General features: G+C 48.6%; 1 protein-coding gene across 1 annotated transcript; it reads right to left on the bottom strand.

The window, feature by feature from the left end:
- Positions 1-16,809: 16,809 nt before the first annotated feature.
- LOC105481239 (cyclin dependent kinase 5 regulatory subunit 2) lies at positions 16,810-19,299 on the bottom strand. The gene has a single exon (XM_011740671.2). It carries the CDS (start codon positions 19,141-19,143, stop codon positions 18,040-18,042), a length of 1,104 nt encoding a protein of 367 aa, XP_011738973.1. The 5' UTR covers positions 19,144-19,299; the 3' UTR covers positions 16,810-18,039.
- Between the last annotated feature and the right edge of the window lie 940 nt (positions 19,300-20,239).

The raw sequence follows: 20,239 nt of genomic DNA, 5'->3' as shown, positions 1-20,239 counted from the left end.
ACGGTGAAAACTCGTCTCTACTAAAAATACAAAAAATTAGCCGAGCGTGGTGGCACATGCCTGTAGTCCCAGCTACTCGGGAGGCTGAGGCAGGAGAATCGCTTGAACCCGGGAGGCAGAAGTTGCAGTGAGCCGAGATGGCACCACTACACTCCTGCCTGGGCGACAGAGCAAGGCTTCATTAAAAAAAAAAAAAAAAAAAAGCCAAAACTATAGTCCTGTTACACGGACGCCACTGTTACTATTGATAATTTGTTGGTCAAAACCCTCCCTTTCTTTTCTCAATGCCATTGATTGATTGATTGATTGATTGAGGCATGGTCTCTCTCTGTTGCCCAGGCTGCCAGGCTGGAGTGCAGTGGTGGGATTTCAGCTCACTGCAACCTCCACCTCCCGGGCTTAAGTGATCCTTCCACTTCAACTTCCTGAGAAACTGAGACTACAGGCATGTACCACCATGCCCGGCTAATTTTTGTGTGTTTTATAGAGACAGGGTTTTGCCATGTTGCCCAGGCTGGTCTTGAACTCCTGGGCTCAAGCGATCCACCCACTTCGGCCTCCCAAAGTGCCTGGGATTACAGGCATGCGCCACGGTGCCTGGCCAATGCCTTTTAAAATTTGATAATACCCTGCTTTCATAGCTGAATGGAAAAAAAGTATGTTCCAGGTCATTATGCCTGATACGCCTCACGGGGTGGGAGAGTGGGCTGGTGCATTCATCAAGCAGGTGAGCCAGTCTGACCTGGTAAGGTCTTCTGTGACGTGCATGGTGGCAGTGGGGGAGGGGTGCAGCATCAGAGAGTCTCTTTACAGCCCTATTTGCAGGGGTCAGGAAGCTGGGAGGAAGAAGAAACATGCTGAGGAGATACAGCCAGGATCCAGAAAGATCTGGGCTGCTGAACATTGTGGGCTGAATGTAACAAAGTAAAATTTCTGTGTTTGTTGTTGTTGTTGTTGCTACTTTTGTTTTTTTGAGATGGAGTCTCACTCTGTTGCCCAGGCTGGAGTGCAGTGATCTCGGCTCACTGCAACCTCTGCCTCCTGGTCTGAAGCGATTCTCCTGCCTCAGCCTCCCGAGAAACTGGGATTATAGGCGCTTGCCACCACACTCAGCTAATTTTTGTATTTTTAGTACAGAAGGGGTTTTGTCATGTTGGCCAGGCTGGTCTCGAACTCCTGACCTCAAGTCATCCACCTGCCTTGGCCTCCCAAAGTGCTGGAATTACAGGTGTGAGCCACTGTGTCCGGCCACAAAGTAAAATTCCTTAGGAAGGACTGTGAGGCCCTGGTCTTACACCTTTAAATGAAACAACAGAAGTCAGAGTCTTGGCAAAGGTGGGGCTCAGCAGAGCCTGTGTGTAAATGAGTAATGTCCTAGCCAATGCAACACTAAATGGGAACCTGTAGGGTGAAGTGCAGAAAAATCACTGTAATCTGAGGATGAATTGATGGAGCTACGACACCTAAGATGAAGGAAGTGGTCCACTTGGTTTCGTAAGTCTGCCGCCAGGAACATTGTGCACAGTGTTGTTTTCAGGAGGAGACCAAGTGGAGGACACACAGTGTAGTAGACCCAGGAAGTGAAGAGGAAAAACGGTGGAAAGCCAACAACAATGTGAGATGTATCTGGAAAGTCAACTGGGAGAAAGGGGGATGGGAGCTGTCATCATTTATTCAAAACTCTGTCCTGAGAGAAAGGACTGGATGCATGTGACTAAGGGCAGTACTGGGACACGTGGTTGGAAGCTCCAGTAAAACAGATGTCTCGTGATCTAATGAAGAGCCTCTGCCATGGAACACGTTGGGTGAGTTCACTGTCACCAGAGTGTTTAGCAGACCCTTCTGTGAGAAGCAGAGAAGGGAGGTGGACTAGGCGACCTCTCTAACCTTGAGACTCTTGGAATCCTGTGAAGGAGTCAATAAAGGGGGGATTTTAGTCATTGTTGGGCAGCTGGCTGGCTGAGATATTGTTAGATTAAGGGATCTTCTTACCTATGAAATTGCATCCTTAAAGCTCACCCCATGCCTCTGTTCTTTCCTGTCCACATAGCCAGTTTGGGAGGCTAAGATATAGAACTGGGAACCAGAAATTCTGAGTTCCATTTGCAGCTTGGTAACGAACCTGCTGTGTGACCTTCAGATAATCACTTCTCTTTTCTGGGGTTCCATTCTCATCTCATTAAAATAATAAGGCTGAACCAGAGATTTGCAAACTCTGCTCTGTGGAACTTTAAGGGTCACCTAGGTTCTCTCTGTTCAAAAAAAAAAAAAAAAAAAAAAAAGAAAGAAAGAAAGAGCTGGAAAACGTCTATCAAAGATGACCTACAAGGTCGAACCCAGCCTCAGAATACAGTAGATGGGAATCCTCTTCTCCAGATTATCTCAGCTCTGGGAGCCCCTGCCTCTGTGATGTCTCCAAGCTCTGAGTTACTGTGGTCTTGGCAGGACTGTACTCCACCCAATCCCTGAAGAAGTCATACTCTTACCACACTCAGCTTCCTGATGATCCAGGCCTGTTTTCATGGACTCTTAACCCCATGGTCCTTGGCCCTCCAAGGTATTGATCCCACCATTGCTTTCCTCTCCCAATCCAGGGTCAAGCCCCTCTTGCATTTTCTGAAGTTCTGAGCCTTTTCTCTATCACCTCGTTCAAGTCGCTAGTGAAAGTATGGTTCACTCCTCTGCCGTATGCTTGCACTACAGTTTACAAAATGCTTTCACACCCATCATTTGATTGACCTCTTCAAGATTAGGAAGACAGGGCAAGTATTGCTTTATCTGCTGGGAGGATAAATAAACCAAGGCCCCAGATGTTAAATGACTTGGTTGAAGTCTCAGGGCTTGTTGTAAGACCTGTATCTTCTTATTCCTCTGCCAGACCCTTTCCCACTGCTCCCGGTGACCTTTCCACACTCCTGAGCAGTCACTGATCACTTTGTTTTTAGAATCTTTCCCGTGCAGGATGACACAGACCCATATCTCCTCCAGTAACAGGCACTCTGTGCGACTAAGCTCCACGCTTTATCCCTTGCAGATGGAATTAGAAGCGCTGCTAACATGCAGCTTGAGGACATTCATGTCCAAACTGTTTGGGACCTGCACAGTCACAGTGCAATGATGCCACTGAAGGCACTGAGGCTCACAGAGCACTCTCTCATACGACAGCTCATGTGACCATAGACAGGCATCGTAATGGGCCACTGTGATGCACTTTTCTCAGAGCCTTCTGCTCTTCTGGCCTTCACCTTTCCTCTAATGTGTCTTTGAAATGCACCAAAATGAACTTGTTTCTTGAGCTATTTATAATCCATGTCAAGTGGATCTGCTGATGATAAAAGTATGCTTTACCACTCACTGAACATGACTCTGCCAGGCTCCACCCTATGCTAATGCTTTACAGGTGGTGTTTCCTTTGACCTGGCTACAACCTTGCCAGATGGGGATGGTAACCTCTATTTTCAAATGAGGGAACCAAGGCTTGGAGAAATGAAATGGCTGGGCCAGCCCATGACCTGACAACTGAAATCCTTACCACCCCACTAGATCTCTTCTTGCTGGCCTTCCTGGACAGCTTCTTCCTCATGTAAACATGACCTGCTTCTTACCCAGTACAGATGCACACCACCTACAATTGGTTATAAAGGACAAACTGACAGCTTGCCTTATGAGTGTCCTTGGTTAGGCCTCTGTTTGATAAGAAAGTACATTTTGTCCCTGATAAGAAATAGAGACTGTTTTGTTGCCCCAATGCCTTTTGCAGGCTTTCACTTTCCTAACTGAGGCACTACAGGCTTGGAGAAGATCACTGTACTCTGAGGTGGAGTGGGGCTCTGATTATATATTGACCTGAATGGTATTTCCTACTTTGGTTTGGTCAGCAGGATTTCTCTATGACACTTCTTCATCTTAGGATGACGCATGTCATGTCTAGAGGTGAATGGTTCAATGTCCCATTGACTGATGTTTCTTATTTCTTTTCTTTTCTTTGTTTAGAGATAGAATCTCACGCTGTTGCCCAGGCTGGAGGCCAGTGACATGATCATAGCTCACTGCAGCCTTGAACTCCTGGGCTCAAGAGATCTTCCCATCTCAGCCTCCCAAGTAGCTGAGACTATAAGCATGTACCATCATGCCCAGCTTGTTTTAATCTTATTTTGCTTTTGTAGAGATAGGGGTCTCACTGTGTTGCCCAGGCTGGTCTCAAACTCCTGGCCGCAAATGATTTTCCCACCTTGGCCTCCCAAAGTGCTTGGATTACAGGCATGAGACACTGTGCCTGGATAATTTTTTTTTTTTGAGACAGAGCCTTGCTCTGTTGTCCAGGCTAGTGCTGTGGTGCAATCTTGGCTCACTGCAACCTCCACCTCCTGAGTTCAAGTGATTCTCCTGCCTCAGCCTCCCACGTAGCTGGGATTACAGGCACCCACCACCATGCCCGGTTAATTTTTGTATTTTTAGTAGAGATGGGTTTTCACCATGTTGGCCAGGCTTGTCTTGAACTCCTGACTTCAAGTGATCCTCCCACCTTGGCCTCCCAAAGTGCTGGCATTACAGGCATGAGCCACTGCACCTGGCCCCAGTTGACTTTTTCTCTTTCTGAGAATTCTCTCCCTCTGGATCCTGTTTGCTGTTTCTTTCCTAGCATACACTTCTTTGAAAACAAAAGGCAACATAGCTTAGTGGTTTGGGGCTTTGGGCTGGACTTCCAAGGTTTGAAAGCTCTGTTACTTGCAAGCTATGTAACGTTATTCAAGTTACTTCTTTGTGCTTCAATTACCTCATCTGTAAAATTATAATATCCATTAAACCTACCTCATAGAGTTGCTATAAAGATTACATAATGATTTAAGTACCTTGCTACACATATCAGTGCTTTCTATTATTAAACAAGCAGACAAAACAATTCAAAACAAAGCAAGCACCTGCCTCCTCTCCCTCTCATCCCCATCAGATGCCCTCCACATGCCCTGGAAAGGAATCTGGGCTTACTTTTCCACGGCAGCCCACTCCTTGTCCTGGGCCCACATGGTGAACTTCACCAAGAACAAGCCTCTTGACTGGCTATGGCTCCGCAACCACTAACACATGGGTTGGCCTCCTGTTCTCAGAACATCCTCCATTTCCTTATGAAGTAACAAAAGAATGTATTGAATTTCAAATTATAAGATCTCAGCTAGCTACTAGCTTTGTGACTTTAGGAATATGTCTACACCATTCTGACACTTAATTTTCTCCTCTAAAATGAAGATAATAGTAATGCTTACTTCCCATGATTCTTGTGTAGACTATTACATGAAATTTGGAAGTGGGAAGTTTTCTTGTTACAGCAACTAACATTACCATAACTAATACCCATATTACATTTGATCTTTACAATAATACCCTGAAGTACACATTATTATTTTCTTCATTTTATAGATTAGAAAACTGAGCCACAGAGGGATTAAGAAACTTGTCTAAAGTCACACAGTAAGAAAGAGCAGTGCAGGATGTGGACCTAGTTTGATTTCAGTGGCAGTGAATTCTCTTAACCACTAAGGATGTGAAAGAGGTTTATATGCTAAAGCCTCCTAGAAGTGATAATAATAAGTGTGGGTACTTATTGAACCTTTATGTGCCAGGTTCAAGAGCTTTACATTCATTTAATTCTTACAGCCCTCTGGAGTTGGCTCTAGTGTTATTTCCATTCTATAAATGAGGAAAACTGAGGCACAAAATGTCAAAAAACTTGCATGGGATCACAGAGCTGCCAAGGGTAAATATGCCTTTCAAACTCTAGCAGCCCAGTTTTCACTCTATTCCCACCCCTTATTCACCGATCTTCACTACTGGAAGAATGAGCAGATTCTGAGATTCTGAGAGGCCAAGGAAGTAGCAGAACTATATGCCCAAACCTCAGCTCAACCTCAAGCCAGGTACTCTATTCCAGCATTCACCAGGGGTTCCAGACAAATAGCAAAGTGAGAAATGCATTTTAGAAGTCTCGTGTTCTACCGTGACCCTTGCAAATATCTCAAACAGCAAGGTGGAGTAGAAGGAACCCAGATGGGCGTGGTTTCAGACTCATCCTCTGCCTATTCCCTGTGAGACTGAGAAGGCTGCTTACTCTCCGTGAGGCTCAGTGAACTCATAAAATGGAAACACTGATCATACCTGCTTTATTGGTTTGCCGCAAGGACAGAGCCTGTGCCTACAGAGTCCAGCAGAGAGAGCTGCTCTATAACTGTCATGCCCCCACGCTAATTAGCCCAGAAGCAAAGACCTGCCTTGCAAGTTCATCCCATTTCCCACCAGTCTAATCCTCCAATTCTATACCCAGTTCTCCCTCCATGAGGCAGAGATGCTCTTTCCTTGAGATTCCTTCCTTCCCTGAGGTCAGAGGAGAAGGAAGTAACTAAAGGAGGCCAGAAGGCCAGACTTTGAGCATTAGGTTCCTTTTTTGGCAGAGGAGGTCAAGTTGCTTAGCAACACAGTGGGAGGTTGTCAGGGAGGCTTCAGGCAGCACTGTCCATTTTTATCCTGCAGCATGGAGAGATCTGGAGCAACATGAGATGGGGAGATGGATGGGAAAAGTGATGAAAGATCCCAGGCTCCAGTGATAACCTCTTGGGTTAAGCCTCCTTTCCTATGATCACCTTCCCAATTCCCCAAAATTTCCGCTTGGTTTTCTACTTTTGACACACAGTTCTAGGGCATCTTGCACACATATTTGTGCAACGGCCACGTTTATGACCATGAACATGAGGGCCAGACACAGGACCACCTTGTATTTATTCTATGCTTTACAACTTACAGATCACATCATAGACACAATTTCAAATGATACTTGCAGCAGTTTCATTAATAGTGGGAAAAGGCCAGGCACATGGTTCATGCCTGTAATCCCAGCACTTTGGGAGGCCAAGGTGGGCAGATAACCGAGGTCAGAAGTTCGGGACTAGCCTGGCCAACATGGCAAGACCCTGTCTCTACTAAAAATATAAAAATTAGCTGGGCATGGTGGCGGATGCCTGTAATCCCAGTTACTTGGGAGGCTGAGGCAGGGGAATCACTTGAACCCACGAGGTAGAGGATGCAGTGAGCCCAGATCATGCCACTACACTCCAGCCTGGACAACAGAGCAAGACTCCATCTCAAAATATATAAATATATATATAAATATATATAGAGAGAGAGATAGACAGATATAGATAGATATAGATATACAGATATAGATATAGATAGATAGATATAGATATAGATATAGATATAGATATAGTGGGAAGATGATCATGATTCCTATATAACAGACGAGGAAAACAAAGTCCCAAGATCCCACAGTGAGGAAATAGCAGGGTCCAGATTTGCTGCAAATCTCAGGATAGTTCTACTACACCCTGATGCATGGACTTTAGTGCAGGCATTAGCAACGTGTGTGCATGCCATTCTCAGGGCCTAGTCTCCCGAGATGCATCTCCTCTCATCCCTGATCAGCAGGTGAATTGTGAAGGAAAGACTCAGCTGTTCTTCCTGTTGGTTCCAACCAGCCTGGGGGGATCCCTGGAGTGGGGAGTTCCAAAAGGGGCCTGGCCTGCTGGCCCAAAGACCTAGACTCAAGAATGCTCCTATGCTAGGCCAGGCTGGCAAAAGTATCTACATACTGACAGCAGAAGCAAGTCCCCTGGCTGGCATTCCAGAGAGAGGCAAGTGGGTCACACCGGGACCAAGGCTTGGCAGCAAGGAGTAAACACAGTCATCCAGGTCACAGGATAGCTCATGGGAGGCCCAGGCCTTCAGGGCTCCCCACTACCTCAGGGACCAGCAAAGATGGTTAGAGCACCCCAGGGCCCCATTCTGGACTCTGTCTCTGTCCTGGTCATTATTTAGTCCCTGTTAATAGTTATTAATAGTGCTGACTAGTATAGCAATAGTTGCTACCCTAACAACAGTAATATGTCATTCCTATCGTAGGCACCTGATAGACACTAACCCAAGATCTTTGTTCCGATCTGATAGACAAGAAAACTGAAATTCAAAGAGGTTGAATCACTGTCTTAGATTAGTAGCTAATATATGGTAGAGGAGAGACTCAAACCTCTGACTCATAGTATTTTGTTCTGTGCCTCATATCACGCTAACTTCAAATGTCACGGAGGAGAAAGGATCCCCAGGGGAACATTCCGCCACCCCCCTCCTATATTCCCAAATTGCAAACGCCCAGGGCCATGTAGTCTAGCACGATTCAGTTGGTGCTGTATCTATACAGGACAGGTAATTTGAATAATTATTTTGATTAAAATTGTATAAACTTCCAGAAAATGATTTTACATGACTCACTTTATCACAACGTACATAAAAGAAGATATTCAAATTTAAAAGACTAATTTAAAAAGCCATTGGTAAAATATGAGAAGCATTCTTATAAAAGTTAGGGAAAAGGAAGGATGTCTTTTTTATCCCTTTTAATATTGTCATCACCGCTACCACTGAACATTGTACTGGAGAGCCTAGACAATGCAATAAGACAGGAAAAGATATACACTGTGTGTAAATATTGAGAAGGAAGATATTAAAATGTCCTTGTTTGTAGATGGTATGACTGCCTACCTATAAAACCCAAGAGATTCAACTAGGACACAATTAGAACTAATGAAATTCCAGTAAGGTATAATAAGATCAACACACCAAAAAACAACAACAACAACAACAACAACAAAATATACATATATATATATGTCTAATATATATATATATTAGACATATATATATATATATATATATATATATATATATATGGCTCCCCTATAACCCTGTGAAAAGAAGAAAAGGAATTGGGAATTACAGGCTTACAACAGCAATACAAATGTGCTCCCACATCAACCTAATGAAAACATGAGAAACATCTAAATAAAGAAAACTATAAATATTCACTAAGGAACAAAAAAGAAGACCTGAGTAAATGAAGAGGCTGAACATGTTCCTGGATGGAATGACTCAATATTGCAAAATTGCCAAATCTCCAAATTAATCTATAAAAGTGATGCAGTCCCAGTTCAAGTCACAGAGGGATTTTATGGAACTTGACAGGCTTGGTTCTCAAGTTCTTCTGTACTATGATTAAGAATAGAAAGACATGACTGGGTATTGTGGCTCATGCCTGTAATCCCAGCATTCAGGAGGCTGAGGCGGGTGGATCACTTGAGGTCAGGAGTTCGAGACCAGCCTGACCAACATAGTGAAACCCCGTCTTTACTAAAAATACAAAAATTAACTAGGCACAGTGGTGCATGCCTGTAGTTCCAGTACTCGGAGGCTGAGGCAGGACAATCACTTGTACCCAGGAGGCGGAAGTTGCAGTGAGCCAAGATTGTATCACTGCACTCCAGCCTGGGTGACAAAGTGAGACTCCATCTTAAAAAAAAAAAAAAGACAATTTTAGCAAAAGAATAATACTGCAAAACTAGTTATTAAAGGTGTGGTTTGGTACAGCAATAGTTAAGTAGACCAATGAAACAGAGTAGAGCCTTGAAATAGATTCATATGTGTGGGAATTTCATAAATAATAAGATGGTATTTACTGGGGGTAAAGGAAGACTGTTCAAAGATTGGCACAACTTAGTAGTCATCTGGGGAAAATAATTATATCTCTACCTCTCACCACATATAAAGTTGAATTCCAGAATAGATTAAAGAATGAAATAAAGACACTATAAAAGCACCAGAATAAAATTCAAAGTGTTTTAAAATGCAAAGTAAAGTCAACCAGAAACCTAGCATAAATCAAGAACAATTGAAAAGAGAAGAGAGGCCAAGAAAGGTGGCTCACGCCTGTAATCCCAGCACTTTGGGAGGCAGAGGCGGGCGGATCACCTGAGGTCAGGAGTTCGAGACCAGCCTGGCCAACATGGTAAAATCCCATCTCTACTAAAAATACAAAAATTAGAGGGACATTACAGGTGGCAGGCACCTGTAATCCCAGCTACTTGGGAGGCTGAAGCAGGGAGAATTGCTTGAACCCAGGAGGTGGAGGTTGCCGTGAGTCAAGATCACACCATTGCACTCCAGCCTGGGTGACAGAGCAAGACTTGGTCTCAAAAAAAAAAAAAAAAAAAAAAAAAAAAAAAAAAAAAGAAAAGAAAAAAAGAAAAGAAAAGAAAAAAAGAAAAGAAAGGATAAAACATCTTAGGAGAAGTTAGTTACCATAGTTGTGTTCTAAAAATGTATATTTGGTGGCACGCTTATTGGCAACCAAAGGTAAACATGCAGACTGTCACCCTTTTTAGTCCATTTATTCTTTGTTCTAAGGAGATAAATGGGCAAAGACCTGACACACAAATGCTTATCATAACATTTATCGTAACAAAAAATGGCTATTACCTGAATAAACATCAGCTCTTATTTATCAAGAGCCTACTACATGCCAGGCACTGTGCTAATTCTCGTTATTCAAAGATATGAACAAGTTAATGTGAAGAGAAAAATTTCCCCTAGCTTTATTATTTGAATAAAGGACAGTGGATTTTCTATGGCACTTACGAAAAAGATAGAGAAGTGTTTTTTAAATGCTCTTGGATGGATCCTTGTAAGAGTGTGCACATATGTGTGTCCATGCTCTGTGTGTGGACATGCACCTTGTATGTGCTTTTTGTGTAATAGACGTGGCTGCCAGGCTGGATAGGTGCTTAACTCCCTTTATCCAGCAAGGGACATTGTTAAACCCTAGGGATTTGGAAACAGCTTGAGGTTGCGGGAAGGAGCAAAGGGGCTTTGGAGATGTGTGATAGGGGAGTGCAGGACATGGCTGCAGAAATGTGTTTCTCCTTTTCCAGACACTGTCCAGCATCACTTTTTTTCTGTTCCTCCTTCCTTCTCTCTTTCTCTTTATCTCTTCCTTTTCTCTGTCTATCTCTCTCTCTTCCTCCCTCTCTATTTTTCTCTTTTTCTTTCTTTCCTTATAATTTTCTTCTTTTTTAGGTCATAATAATATATTTTCAGGAAGATAAATGCTATGAAGAAAATAAATTAGGGGCATGTGATTGAGGGTAACTGTGGGACAGACTGAGATGAATTCAGGAGATGATGAGAAGGAGGAGGCTATAAGTCAAGATCTAAGTGACAAGAAGGAGACAGCTGTTTAAATCTCTCTCAGAAATGGGATGACATGACAATGTTTTCAATCTCCTATTTCCACTTCATCGTGCCATTTTTTCATGTCAATAAATATATATTGATGTACAATTTTTTTTTTTGAAACAGAGTCTCACTCTGCTGCCCAGGCTGGAGTGTAATGGCTCGATCTTAGCTCACTGCAACCTTCACTTCCCCGGGCTCAAGTGATCCTCCTGCCTCGGCCCCCCAGTAGCTGGGACTACAGGCACAGCCACCATGCTCAACTAATTTTTGTATTTTTAGTAGAAAGAGGAAACTCCTGAGCTCAGGTGATACACCTACCTTGGCCTCACAAAGTGCTGGGATTGCAGGCGTGAGCCACCGTGCCCAGACTGATGTACAAATTTCTTCTTTTTTTTTTTTTTTTGAGACGGAGTCTTGCTTTGTGGCCAGGCTGGAGTGCAATGGCGCGATCTTGGCTCACTGCAACCTCTGCTTTCCAGGTTCAAGCGATTCCTCTGCCTCAGCCTCCCGAGTAGCTGGGACTACAGGGGTGCACCCCCATGCCCGGCTAATTTTTTGTATTTTAGTAGAGACGGGGTTTCACCATGTTGGCCAGGATGACCTTGATCTCCTGACCTCGTGATCCGCCCGCCTCGGCCTCCCAAAGTGCTGGGATTACAGGTGTGAGCCACCACGCCTGGCCTGATGTACAATTTTTAATGGTCCATAATATCCCAGTGAATATCAATTTACCACAATTTACTTAATCTCCTTCTAATGTTCATTCAGGTTGTATCCAATTTTTCATTATGATAAACAAAAGTATGATAGGCATCTATGCATCAGATCTTTTCCCACTTATCTCCTTTGGGCAAATTTTTGGAAATGTGGTAGCTAGATCAAAGAGCATGCTGCCTTTCACATTTTGATCCAGACAATCTCCCCAAAAGACTGAACTAACATGTTCATTTTCCCATGCTTTCCCTATGGTTGGAATTTTCCATTTTGATAATCTGTATCAGTGTAAGAGATGGAGATGTAATATCTCATTGCTCTTTTCACTTGAATTTCTTTGCCAATAGTAAAGGTAAGTATCTTTTTATTTGTTTATCATTTGCTTACATTTCTTTCTTTTCTTTTTTTTTTTTTTTTTTTCCCAAGACGGAGTCTTGCTCTGTTACCCAGGCTGGAGTGCAGTGGCACAATCTCAGCTCACTGCTACCTCAGCCTCCCAGATTCAAGCAGTTCTCCTGCCTCAGCCTCCCAAGTATCTGGGATTACAGGCACACTCCACGAAGCCCAGCCAATTTTTTATATTTTTAGTAAAGACAGGGTTTCACTATATTGGTCAGGCTGGTCTTGAACTCCTGACCTTTTGATCCGCCTACCTTGGCCTCTCAAAGTGCTGGGATTTGAGCCACCACACTCAGCCTGCTTACATTTCCTTTTATGAATTGGCTGTTTCCAGTTTTAGCTATTTTTCTATTGAAAAATATATTGTGTTGCAAATACATTCTCTCCATTTGTCACTGGTGTTTCAACCTTATTTTTATTGAAAGGATACAAAATAAGTCAGTAACAAAAAAATTATCAGGTGGGAACAAATGTTATGAAGAAAATAAATTGGGTTGTGTGATGAACTTTTTTTTTTTTTTTTTGAGATAGAGTCTTGCTGTGTTGCCCAGGCTGGAGTGCGGTGGCCGGATCTCGGCTCACTGCAAGCTCCGCCTCCCGGGTTCACGCCATTCTCCTGCCTCAGCCTCCCAAGTAGCTGGGACTACAGACGCCTGCCACCTCGCCCGGCTAGTTTTTTGTATTTTTTAGTAGAGACGGGGTTTCACCGTGTTAGCCAGGATGGTCTCGATCTCCTGACCTCGTGATCCGCCTGTCTCAGCCTCCCAAAGTGCTGGGATTACAGGCTTGAGCCACCGCGCCCGGCTGTGATGAACTTTTTTCTTTTTTCTTCTCTATGTCTCTGACATTCAAAAGCTAAATGGAGTCTCAGATGAATCAATCTGTTCCTTTAAGGTCTTTTTACTGCTAAAAAGACATTCTCCACCCACGCCAAGATGCAATATAATAATAATAACAACAAATAATCCATATTTTCTCCAGGTGTTTTGTTTCCTTTTTTGGAGTTAGGGTCTCACTCAGTCACCAAGCTTGGAGTGCAGTTGTGTGATCATAGCTAACTACAGCCTCAAATTCCTAGGCTCAAGTGATCCTCCCACCTCAGCCTCCCAAGTAGTTAAGACTACAGTTGTGTGCCACCATGCTTAGCTAATTATTATTATTTTTTTGCATTTATTTATTTATTGTTTTGAGATTGAGTCTTGCTCTGTTGCCCAGGCTGGAGTGCAGTGGCGTGATCTCGGCTCACTGTGACCTCCGCCTCCCAGGTTCAAGTGATTCTCCTGCCTCAGCCTCCCAAGTAGCTGGGATTACAGGCATGCGCCACCACACCTGGCTAATTTTCATATTTTTAGTAGTGATAGGGTTTTACCATGTTGGCCAAGCTGGTCTCGAACTCCTGACTTCAAGTGATCTGCCCACCTTGGCATACCAAAGTGCTGGGATTACAGGGGTGAGCCACCACGCCCGGCCAACTAAGCAACTTTTCTACCCCTCATCTACACTCCTATCCTGAGTGTGTAGATATGACCTTCTTTGTAGGGTTTGTGGCAAGATGCTGAGAGGGAAGGTCATACTTTTTTTTTTTGACAGGGTCTCACTCTGTTTCTCAGGCTGGAGTGCAGTGGCATGATCCCAGCTCACCACAACCTCCACCTCTCGGGTTTAAGAGACTCTCCTGCCTCAACCTCCCAAGTCCCGAGTAGCTGGTAGTACAGGCACACAACACCACAGCCGGCTGATTTTTGTATTTTTAGTAGAGACAGGGTTTCACCATGTTGGCCAGTCTAGTCCCAAACTCCTGGCTTCAAGTGATTCACCCGCCTTGGCCTCCCAAAATGCTGGGATTACAGGCGTGAACCACCACTCCCAGCCAGGTCATGCTCTTAAATAAAGGTCTTCAAAGTGTTAAACCTACTGTCTTGAAGCCCCTCACAGCAAATGCCTATATTTAAAGAGGCCAGAAGTGCTACTTAAAGTGGGGTACCTAAAGAAGATCAGGCCCATACACCTGGCTTCCAGCTGTCCCTGATCATGATGATGTGACTGGAGGGGCTTCTTCAGCAGCCTCTGTTGCAGACATCTTCCAAAGGTGCCCATCTGGTTGCCTGGGGTGGATCCCAGTAAGTGGAGACCATAGAATGTCCTTTTGAATACTGTTAGATGCTCTGGTTGCTGGGCACCCCTCCTGGCAAGCAAAGCAGTTACCATGACAACTCCCCTACATGTCTGTGATTTTTTGCATTTCTGCTTTTCTAATAAGTAGCAAGGTATTCCAGGGACAGGGGAGCATGGCTCCAAAACAGAAAGTCCTCTGTTCCAGGAAGGGGGACAGGGAGGAAAGGAGTGGAGGTGTGTATATGTTATGATTCACCAGTATAAATGCATTTGTCTCCACTTCTGGGTTAAAATGTGTGCCTTTGGTTATGCGTCAATGTATGTATCAACATGTGTCGGGTGAAGGGGTGAATTATCCCTTCTGTCTGTTCATTTGCTTTCCTGCCCTCACAGCTGCCCCTGTGCTGGGAGAGTCACTCCAGCCCTTTGCCTAGGGGAAGTGCTGAGTCATTGCTCCAGCTGGGTTTCTGTCTCCTTTCCTCCACCTCCATCTTTCCTTAGTCCACCCCTCTTTGCTTCTGGTTTCTAAAACTCTGGTCCCCCTTCACCACCTTATCAGCAGCTTGGACTCGCTTTCCCCAGGTTAACTCCAGTTCAGGAAAGAAGGTACCTTATTCTGTTTCTGCACTTACTCCCTCCACCCCTTGCCTTCTCAGAAGAAGGGGTCCTTCTCGTTACGACTTCTCCCACTTAATCCCTGAGAAAACAGGACTCTGACAAGTCTGACCCAGGAGGCTAATTCTTCCATGTATTCGCGTTGATCCTTCTCCAGTCCCTCCCCTCCTAATCGGATTATGGCAGTGTCTCATGCCTTGGGGCATGTCAAAAGTGAGATTTAACTGCATGTTACTCCCTGTGGCTTTTTTCTCATTCTATGTCTCCAAGTGCCAGATCACAAGTTCCTGGAGGGCAGTGTGTGTGCAGCAAAGGGTGGGTGCTGTGGCTAAGCGTTCAGGGGCAGTATCCAAACGCATGATGTTTGTTGGAGGTTAAGGGGGGCGTCTGTGTAGGGTCTCTGCTCTCTTTCCCATCCCCTTTAGGCTCCTCTAATTCAGAAATTCTAATCAAATAGCTAGTCTCACTAGCTAGTTCCAAATAAGGTGGACCAGGATTGTTTCCCCAGCCAGAGGTGGGAGAGTAGAGCGGCTGCCCCGCCCGCTTAGTCTGGTTACTATGGCGACAGCCGCGGGGTGACCCAAGTGATCCTCCCTCCCTCCTCCCAAACCAAGAGAGATGACGGCACCGCGCTGACTGCGCCAAATTCCAGCCAATGGGCGGCTGCTCCCGCCTTCCCTTCCGCCAGCTCTCCCCCTCCCTCCAGGAACTCGATTCACAAATCTGGACTGGGGATTTCCGGCTCCGGGCAGGTTACAAGGGCCCTGGGCTGAGGCCAGGGGAGTCGAGTCCTGTAGTCCTGGGAGGGCAAGTGGGAACCGACATTCTTGGGTTCTGGAGCCAGACTTCTATAACTCGCCGCCAGAATAGATGACACCCTATTCCCAAATTATCCGGAAGATCTAGTTGAGGCAGAGTCTGCAACTCTTCCTGCCCCTACAAGCCCCGACCCCACCCGAGTGCGCCCTTCAGCACCACGGACAGCGATCCCGGGCCTCGTCTTGGCCGGTCCCGCCCGGTTCTTTCCGAATCTTCTCCGCCATGGCCGGACTAGGGTCGGAGCTGCCGGCACTCTGTTGAAGCCAGGCCTCTTTGGGCCAATGAAACAGTGAACTGGGCGCTTAGCCACGTGGCTAAGAAGGCAATGGGGACAGAGCAGGGATCTCAGACTAAATAGCGCATTTTGCCTCTTGTTTCAATACCGGAGAATGCCTTCCTTCTCCCCAGCTGCCCGTGTTTGCCCCTTCTTGGGGATAAAGGGCAAAGGTCTGAATCTCAAGCAGGGATGGGCCTCCCAAGACTCCTGAGTGGGCGTGCGACCGGGGCAGCGTCGAAGCAGCCCCGTGGTGGTTGGGAGATAAGGAGAGAAGTGTGGCAGACAGGCCCCACTTGGGAGTGGTGAATACAGACTTAGGTAGGCCCGACTATGCTCTTGACCAATATATGGTGGGGAGAGATGGGGAGGAAGGGGAAAATAGCAATAAGGACTAGCTAGTTCTGCCTCAATGGGTCACATCACAGAAAGGGCACAATTCCCTCTGTCCCCGTCATTCGGTCTCTAAGTGGCCCAGGCACTAATGAGGAGCTAGGTCAGACAAGATGGAGGCGGAAGTGGGGGGATGGATTCAGCTTTATCACCAGGCCTCACCCTCAGCTACCTCACTTTACTCTTTACCCTCTGTAAAATGGAAGCCGATGGCGGGGGTGGGGATGGGGAAGAGGAGAAGTTCTCAGGGACTTGATCTTCCCTACTAGAGCCCCATCTCTTGCCTTCCTGCCCTGGCCGTGACAGTTCCACTACCACTCCCACTCCCTCCCTCCCGGGGCCCAAAGAAAGACCGGCGCAAAACCATCTGCAGGCGCTTCCAGCGCTTTATAGTTCTTTCCGGGACAGACGGACAGACAGACAGTGCGGTCCGCTCTGTCGGCCCGCATCATTGGCACCTTGGACACGGCCCCAGGCCCAACCCCGTCCCTGGTACTCTACCGGGAGGATTCCTGTCCCGCCTCAGCTCAGCACCTCGGACAGTTCCCAGCCCAGCCTCCCCCCTCCCCCCTCCCTCCGCAAACAACCAAATAAATTAAAAGGGGCAGTGGGGAGAGGAAACAAAAAAGCTAAGGATAAGGAAGCGGGATGTTCCTCCCCCAAGGTAAGAAGTTTTCTTCTCCTCCCACCTGTCCACTGAGGCGCCGCGGCCGGGGTGGTCTCCCAGGTTGATTTTGCCTCCAAACCTCAGCCTCCTGAAAGAAGCCGTCAGCCCCTTCCTCCACCCCCCCAGCTCCCAGCATGCAACACGTTGGAAAAGGTGGGGAGAGGCAGTGGGGGTGGGGCGAGGGGCCATCCTGGTCCTGTCTGGGTGCCTGGGGCTGCAGTTTCTCCTGGCACCTCAGTCGATCCAAATTAAAAACTAATATTCCCTTTGATCTGGGGAGGGGGGTGTGGGAACTCAGTCAGGAATAAAAAATGCAAGCTGACACAAGTGGAGGAAGAAGGCAGACAGGAGGGAAGATGGTGACACATGACAGGAGCAACAAGAAGAGGAGATGGGGACACAGGTGTAGGAGGAGAAACGGGGGGGCCATGGGGTACAGTCAAGCAAGGGGTAAGATGGAGATGCGGACACACACGCCCAAGGAACAGAAAATGGAAAGGCAGGGAGAGGGAGGAAGAAAGAGAGGAACAGGAGAGAGAGAGGGACAGAGAGAGAGAGGAATGCAGACAGGAGGAAAAATGAAGACACAAAAAGGAGGCAAGGAAATGGACAAAACCGAGGGGGAATGGACTGAAGGGAAGGGGAAGACCCGGGCAGAAATGAAGAAATGGGGGCGCAGACAGACGGGAAGAGTGAGGTCGGAGTGCCCTTCCCGCGCTCATCTTTCGTCCCCACTTCACGCCCAGCAAATCCAAACACCGCGGCCTCTGGTGTCCCGGCCTCCACTTTCCCCTGAGGGGCATGGGCGGCTCCTCCTCCGCCCAGCCGGGGCGCTGAGCGGCGGTAACAGCGGCGGTGGCTTGGTGGTCCCGGGGGGTCCGAGTGTGTGTCGGGGGCTGGGGCGGGGGATGGGCGCGGCCCCTGGGTATCCCTAGCGGTCCAGGTTCATAGTCCAGTGCTTGGCTCCGGCCGCGCAGCTGTCCCTGGCGGCCGAGGAGGCGGCGGACGCGCCCCCGTTCGGTGGGCCCCCGCCGCTGGCGGCGGCCTCGCCCTCGTTCTTGAGGTCTTGAAAGACCTGCGTGAAGAAGTGGGGGTCGGCGTTGAGCCGCAGCATCTGCGGGCTGAGCCGCTGGATGAGGCGCAGGCAGCGCTGCCAGAAGCGCTCCTTGTCGGGCTCCACGAGGAAGGGCTTGAGTGGGTAGGAGATCTCGTTGCCCATGTAGGAGTAGGCGAGGTAGAGGCAGGTGAGGAAGGCGGCCTGCAGCTCGGCGGCCGACGCCAGCTCGTCCCCACGCAGCGACTCGCGGCACAGCAGGTACACGAACACCAGGTTGGCGGGCGTAATGAAGGCCTGGTCTTGCCAGCCCTGCAGCAGCAGCGAGCGGTCCACACCGCGGAACCAGCCTACCAGCTCGCCGGGGCTCAGCTCCTTGAGGCGGTAGCAGCGTCGGCACACGAAGTCGCCCAGACAGCGCAGCAGCTCGCCGGTGGACGCCTGCACGATGACCCGCCGCGGCGAGCCGCCAGGCACCGGCGGCGCCGCCTGCGGGGCTGGGGGAGGCGGCGGCGGAGGCTTTCCCCCTCCCGAGCCCGGCGGCTGAGTGGCCGCGCTGCCCCCCGACGGTGGCTCGCAGGTGGCGGCAGCCGCGGGCACGGTGGGCACTGGCACCGCCAGGGGCTTGGCGGTGCCACCGCCGTCGGGGGGATCCCGGCCCTTGCGGAGAAGGTTCTCGCGGTTGCGTTGCTGGACCAGGGGGTCGGGGCCCGTGGATGCCGGCTTGGGTGTCACCTTCTTGCTGCCTTTCTTCTTCTTGGCGGACGCGGCCACCAGGCGCTTCCAGGTGAGCGCCGAGATGAGCACGGACGGCCGCTTGAGTCGGCTCTCGCCTTTGCCGCCCTTGCCCACTGGCGGCGCCCCGTAGCCCCCCAGCGCCTCGTCCCCCGCGGGCGGCGCCTTCTTCTTCTCTTCAGGCAGCCCGCCGGGCCTCCGGCCCTTGGCCGAGGAGGCAGGGGAAAGAGACAACACCGTGCCCATCCTGCAGAGCGGGGCCGGCGCCCGGGCCCCAGCGGGAGCCGCGGGCGGCGCCGCTGCTACTGCAGCCCCGGGGGACCCGGCGGTGGGGGGCCTAGCCCCGGCCCGGGCGCGCGGACTGGCGAGGGAAGGTGGCTGCTAGGCGGCTCCGCTGCTCTGAGCCTGAGCTGCGCCAGCTGCAGCGTCAGCCCCACCCCTTGGGCCCCTTTTTTCGCCGCGCTGTGCCCCGCCTCACGCGGCCAATCCGCTCCCGAGTTGCACTCCTGATGGGCAGCTCCCGTGACCAATAGACTCTCACATGTCAATTTCAAGTCCCGCCCCAATCCCCACCCTCTGTCCTGAGTCTTTTCCCTCCCCCCGTTCTGGGGAAGGGGAAGGCGGTGGTCGTCGTTCGAGTGGTCTCCTCAGGGTCGGAGTTGAGGAGGGGTGGTGGCTGCTCCTACCTCCTCCTCCGGATCCTAGAGCATGGGTCAGCTTGTTCTGATGCACTGGGTCGCGGTAGCAGATAAACCATGGGAACAGCCCTCCTTCCCTCTGCCTTTGAATTTGTGTGGGGGGCCAGTGTGAGTAGTGAGTGCCCTCACCGGATGCACAGGTCCCAGCTGGGTCGCGTTGCAGTGGCTCCTCCAATGTGACTGTCAGGTCTGTTTCCTCTTCGCCACCCCACCTCGCCCACTACCCCCCAGGTCGCTAGAGGGGCTGCAGCAGGCACATTTCTGCCCTGCCTGTTTGGGAGTCCTGGCAGAGCCTTCTTGCAGGTCACAACCCGCCTCCTTGGGGGTTCCAGCTTGAGAGGGAGAGGGGGAGCAGCAGGGTCTCAAATATGCCCCTGAGGCCTCTGCTTGCCGTCCTGATTCTCTGCACTGAGCCTGTGGGGCAGACCCTTGGCTCTGGTCCCTGTGCAGCTCCACTAACATACACAGATCTCACACTTGGGTGGGTGATGGATAAGGTTGGTCCCTGGGGAAACGCTGGAACTTGGATCACTTGGTTTACCCGGTTTTGGATAGTGAACAGAGCCTCCTGTGTGGATGGAAGCCCAAGAAGGTTGGACCAACCTCCTGCCCAACCCTGGGTCCAGGTTGAGGTGGGTTTCATC

The sequence above is a fragment of the Macaca nemestrina genome, chromosome 11 (genome assembly GCF_043159975.1).
Source record: "Macaca nemestrina isolate mMacNem1 chromosome 11, mMacNem.hap1, whole genome shotgun sequence".
Lineage (NCBI taxonomy): Eukaryota > Metazoa > Chordata > Mammalia > Primates > Cercopithecidae > Macaca > Macaca nemestrina.
Note: the sequence above shows the minus strand (reverse complement) of the source record. Positions and strands in the feature narration are given on the sequence as shown.

Excerpts from the sequence above, each read along its gene's own strand:
- LOC105481239 (XM_011740671.2), bottom strand. The coding sequence starts at position 19,143 with ATGGGCACGGTGTTGTCTCTTTCCCCTGCCTCCTCGGCCAAGGGCCGG.